The 6,000-nt window shown below is 34.6% G+C and overlaps 1 protein-coding gene across 2 annotated transcripts in view; it reads right to left on the bottom strand.

The window, feature by feature from the left end:
- The window catches only part of LOC123248492 (krev interaction trapped protein 1), an 89,383-nt gene that overhangs the window by 41,709 nt on the left and 41,674 nt on the right, over positions 1 to 6,000 (bottom strand). The window contains exon 17 of one of the 2 annotated variants that reach the window (XM_044677281.1): positions 5,272 to 5,540. The exons of the other annotated variant lie outside the window; for it this stretch is intronic. Coding sequence (XP_044533216.1) covers positions 5,472 to 5,540 — 69 coding nt within the window. The 3' untranslated portion in view covers positions 5,272 to 5,471. Of the gene's footprint in view, positions 1 to 5,271; positions 5,541 to 6,000 lie in introns of those variants that run through there. 2 annotated transcript variants of the gene reach the window in all.

The following is a 6,000-nucleotide window of genomic DNA, read 5'->3' as shown; positions in this document are numbered from 1 at the left end:
GGGGGAGAGGGAAAGAACATGAAACATGTAACTATGGGAAAATATTAAAAAAAATAAAATATAAATGAAGAAACAGGCAAACAAATAAAATTACTGCAAATTCTTTATAATCTCTTGATGAAAAACCAAAAAAAAATTCTATAATCAAATTTGATACTAACAATGAACTTTTCCCATCCCATGATAGCTAAAAAGGCCTCATGTGAGTTTTACCCAATGGACTTATTAATAATAACTTAGACTGAAATTTGCAAATCACACCTGCATTTTCTCAGGGAGTTTTGTTTCATAATCTAGGAGTTTTGTTTCATAATCTACCGGAAGCCTGAAGAGTAACCCCATTTCAGATTACTTATTTTAATTTGCTTTCTGATTCAAGTCTCCAAAGTCCCCATAGTTTAAGTTTTGTTTTGGTTCACTTCTTTCTTCCTTCAAAAATCTAAAATTAATAATTTGTAGTATATGTGAGCAATAGGATTTAGAAAAGGCCATCATCATTATTATTACTTTATTTGTAGTTCTAAAAAGATAGTGCTATATGCTTATATGGACTTGCTAATTACTGGTTTCTAAATCAGGATATAAGACCTCATAATTTACTAGTGTTTTGAATTATATTCTTTTTAACTGGGCAGTTTTAAAAAATGTTACTTCTGGTGCTTCTTGGAACTTATCTTTTTCCTTTTTAAGCTGTCCACATTTTATCCTTTTGCTACTTTTTAGGATATGAACAGGTTTCTTTTTTCCTTTCAGGTGCTAACATTCCAGTTTCCTTAAGCTTTTATTAAAACTATATTGACAAGTGGCCTAGGGTAGTTGCCACCAAAGGGGAATCTAAATTTTACTTTTGCCCTTTGTTATTAGGAATTTCTTAATTTCACTTGTCTCCTTAGGAGCAGAGTTTCGGAGTTTAGAGGAAGTTAAGTAATATCACTCTGTCTCTTTAAGAGCAGAAGTCTTCTCAATTCCTCTCTCTCTTTAAGAGGCAATAGCAGACAGATTTGACCACCTTGGGGGAAAAAAAAGAGATATGAATTCAGAGATACCTTTAAAGATACAGCCTAACACTCAATGGCAATTTCTAAATCTTTATCTAAGAAGGTTGTTCAAATTTATCCCACTGTTCCTGTTTTCTGTTTGTACTTTGGATAATGTAAATCTGAAACACTTTTTTTTCATAAATCTTATTGAGTTGTGGCTCTACAATTTAATATAGCAGATTGCTCCCTCAGTTTACTCTCCCAATAAAGTTTGTAAAAACTTTATTATCTTTATATTTTGCTAAGAACAATAAAGTTTCTAACACCAAAAATTTGAAAATAAGCAAGGGTCTAGTCAAAATAATTAAATCCTAGATTTTATTTGGATATTTAATTAAGGCTCTTGAATTATCCATATGGTAAGACTTGGCTTCCCCATCACTTGGCAGATTTTTCTTTCTTTTTTTTTAAAACATCGCTATCACTTTTCAGTAAAATCCTGTTTATAGCAAAGCATTGTTAAAACTGATCAGCTTGCCCATAACTGATAAGGGATGCCTGCCTTGTTCCACATCTATAAATGACCACCTCTCTATTGAGGAGCTACATCTTACTGCCAATCAAGAATCAAGACTGCATGAGTTGGAACTTAGAAGTTTTTTAGCCTCAACTTCCTTTACCTTTACGTGGTCATTGTGACTCATCCTGCCCACCTATGCCTGACAAGCATCCTCTGTACATACACATCAAACTCATATTCTCCAATTTGGTATATGCTAGTCCTATAGCTCTCTGCCTAGCTCAATCCTGATACACTCTTCAAAGCTTAGCCTAGCTTTGATCTTTTCCTGTATTCCTCTCTGAATTTTAGTTAGTACTAGATAATTTTTCATTTTGTTGTTTTTTCATTTAGTTGTTCAGTCATGTCTGACTTCTTGACTCCATTTGGGGTTTTCTCGGCAGAGATATTTGAGTGGTTTGCCATTTCCTTCTCTGGCTTATTTTATAGGTGAGGGAATTGAGGCAAACAGGGTAAAGTGAATTTGCTATTTACCAAAATTCTAATAGTTTTGATTCCCCCTGAAATCAAAGATGTTGTCAAAGTAAAAATGTCAAGATTTGGCAACAGACTAGATATGAGGTGAGAATGAAGATTCAAAGACAGCATCAAGGTCCTAAGTCTGTGTGATTTTGAGGATGGTAGTGTCTTTGACATTAATAGAAAAGCTCAAGAAAGGGGTTTGGGGGTAAAGTTCTGTTTTGTACTGTCCATAGGACATCCAATTCATGACGTCCAAAGGGCAACTGGTATCACGGAAATGGAGCTCAAGAAAGACTAAAGCCTGATCAGTGTCCTGAAGACCAAGAAAGGAGAAAGGATCCTGGAGGAGGTTATTATTAACGATGATGAATGCTGCAGAGGTCAAGAAGTTGAGGTTTGACAAGAAGTCATTTGATTTAGTAATTAAGAGATCATTAGATTTAGGAGGGAAATATTTAAGTTGGATTATAAGATCAGAAGCCAGATAGCAGAGAGTCTATGGTAGCAGATAGTGCAGAAGTGAGACATGGGATAATAGATCAAATAAATTTTTAAGAACAGGGTAGATGTGGGGCCCCTTGTAAACACCAGGGAAAGAGAAAGTAGATATGGAGAGACTAAAGAGAGAGAATGAGAGCAGGGGCAGTCTGAAGGAGAAAAGAAGGGATAGGTTTAAGGTTGCACATAAGCAGTTGGCTGTGGCAAGAAGACTCATCTTCCTGGGTTCAACCAGCCTCAGATGCTTACTAGCTGTGTGACCTTGGATAAGTCACCCTGTTTGCCCCAGTTTCTTCATCTGTTAAATGAGCTAGAGAAGGAAATGGCAAATCGCTTTAGTATCTTTGCTAAGAAAACCCCAAATGGGATCACAGAGTCAGACACAACTGAAAAACGACTGAAGAGCAGCAGACTGTATACATAATTATTAACTTTATGCTGCGTTCATTTTTATATGTACTTTTCCCCTTCTTCCATTAAAATGTAAGTTTGTTGTATCATTCTTGGTACTTGGATCTACAGTGTTTACCAAGCACAGTCCTAGGCACAAAGTAGAGGGTTGAGTGTAGTGAAGTCAATCTTCAATTTCCTGCAGAGACTTTAGGAATAAGATGAGAACTGGCTTGGCATTACCCCCACCAAGCAATTACCCTCCTTGTCCCATCACATACCAGTTTTTAGAGGATTTGGAATAAATGGCCAGAAGATATGCATTGGCTAACAAGGGTTGAACATTGATTGGGCCTTACATGTAAAATTTAAGCAAATCTTCTTCAATTGTAGACATATTTTTTCTTTTCAAAGATCTCATTTTGGGGTGGGATCTATCGATGTGGTTCAACTCCTTGGTTCAATACCAATGGAAACTAAAATACATAATTTTATGCACTTTAAACTGCTTTAATATTAAGACACAATAATTAACAAAGAAACATGTCTTCATGTTAACATACTAACCAACCAAATGACCACTTACAGTTGTTTTATTGAGATTCCAGAAAATTTTCTGTATTTTTGTTTTTTACATATAGAAATATGTAAAAATATGTAAATATGTAAGAATACTAAAGAACATTAATAAATGGGAATATGCAAGAAGATATTTGAATCTTTTATAAGAAAATTATTTATTATGTTGTATGATTTTATAAGTATGGCTTTCAATATTTTACATAATGGAACACTTGAATAACATTTTGAAGTTATTGAGAAACATGTATTTAAATACCTTAAGCACCTTTAACATCCCAATAGTACCCTAGACCCATGTTGGTGAACCAATGGATGTGTGCCGGAGCATGCTGGAGGGAGCTGCTCCTGCCCCTCTGCCCAGCAGCCCAATGGAGAGCTTCCTCCCTCCCATATCTGGGCTCACATGCAGTGTGAGGGCTGCAGTTTGGGCACTTGATTTCTACAAGGTTCACTATCAGACAAACCTTTCATTTGAGCCAAATAACTTACTAACTCTTTGCATCACTTTTAAATTTGACACCTTTGTACCTCTGTTTAAAGTTCAGCCTCAGAATGTTCTCCTCTACTTTACTGTATGCACACAAACTATTCAAAGTAAATTTCTTTGTTTTACAAACTTATATAATCTTGTAATATGTTATGGTCCTTTAGGGCAAGGTCACAGATTATATCTCTATAACACTTAACTGTAATCCTTAATTTGATCTGAATGTACCAATAAACATCTGTTGAATGAGAATATACCAGGGCCATATTAAGAAATTATATAGACTCTGTTTCTCCTCTGAAAATTCAAAATTGTTATTACCCCCAAACTATTGCATTAATAAGCTTTACTCAAGCCATTTCTTAATCATTTCTGAGTATCAGACATTACTTTAAAATTTACTTTGATCAAAGCCAGCCTCAGACACTTCCCAGCTGTGTGTCCCTGGGCAAGTCACTTGACCTCCACTGCCCACCCTTACCACTCTTCTACCTATGAGCCAGTACACAGAAGTTAAGGGTTTAAAAAAAAATAAAATTTACTTTGAAAAAAAGAGGTTATATAAACGCATGCTTGTGTGTGTGTGTGTGTGTGTGTGTGTGTGTGTGTGTGTGTGTGTGTGTGTATGTTTGTGAGAGGCCAAGACAGACAGAGAGAAAGCCTGTGTATTCAAATTCTGCAGAACAACTAACCCTAACATTATTGCCTTGGAACTACTGTTTTTTAGTTGTTGAAAGACTACAGTTTCTAAGTTAACAGAATCAAATTCAACTTCCACATAAGAATTAACTGAATTAAGTAACTAACTTTCTGATGATATACTTATTTTGCACCAAAAAAGAACAATTAATTCATAAAAATAATTCAGATACAAATAAGATACAACTATTGACCATCCAGTGACCATCATTTACAAAAATTTGCACTTAATTTTAAAACAACCAGCAAAATTCTTCTCTGGATTCAAGGGAGGAAAATAAATTCAAACACCTTAGGAGCTAGATATAGTTTTTAACCAAAGTTCTGGAAAAAGGTTACAAAATTTTCAGATTACACTAAAATGTTCTCAATAATACTGTTACATGGTTTATATATAGAAAATACATTTTATTTCATTAAGCTTTTAAATTTCAAGTATCTTTTTGAAATAATACTTTAAAAAGTTCTTTAAAAGTAAGTTTTAATTTGTTATAACTACATTCTAAATTCTTTAATAGCTATAAGAAATTTCTTTGTAAAATTTAGAATTTCATTTATCTAATGTATTTGCTAACAATATTTTTGGTGTCAAAATTAGAATAGCATATTTGGAGAATAAAAAATCAGTATGTTACACAATTCCACAAAGTAACAGATTCTGTACAAAATGAGAAATATACATACATAATACAAGACTAAATATCATATCTTGATAAAGCTGATATTTTGGGAAATGTTTCAGTGAAAGAAATCTGTGTTCACAGGACTCCTTCAGAATCATTTTTCTTGCCTTTCATTCATTTCTTTCACTAGGCATTAACTGTCCATTAAGCTTCAAGAGCAGTTTTACAACCAGACCTGCCTATAAAATAAGATGTTAGTATAAAGTTAGTATGCTCAGTGGGGGTAATGCCAAGCCATTTCTCATCTTATTCTTAAAGTCTCTGTGGGAAACCGTGGTACAATGGATAGAGCACAGGGTCTGGAGTCAGAAAGACTCAAATTCTTGAGTTCAAGTCTGGCCTCAAGACACATACTAGATGTGTGACTCCAGGCAAGTCACTTAACCCTGTTGGCCTCAGTTTCCTCCCCTGTAAAAGTGAGCCTGGAGGAAGAAATGGCAAACCATTGAAGGATCTTTGTTCCAAAAGACCCCAAATGGGGTCATAAAGAGTCAGAAATGACTGAAATGACTCAACAACAACATAGAGTTGATCATAAGTCAAATGTATAATGTACATCTATGGCAAGATAACATTCCTCAATCCTTTGAGAGCATCCTGCTACCTAGGAGAAAGCTTTATGGGGCAACTCAGTGACTA

The sequence above is a fragment of the Gracilinanus agilis genome, chromosome 5 (assembly GCF_016433145.1).
Source record: "Gracilinanus agilis isolate LMUSP501 chromosome 5, AgileGrace, whole genome shotgun sequence".
NCBI classification, from domain to species: domain Eukaryota; kingdom Metazoa; phylum Chordata; class Mammalia; order Didelphimorphia; family Didelphidae; genus Gracilinanus; species Gracilinanus agilis.
The sequence above is the reverse complement of the archived record's forward strand: the minus strand, read 5'-3'. Positions and strand labels throughout refer to the sequence as shown.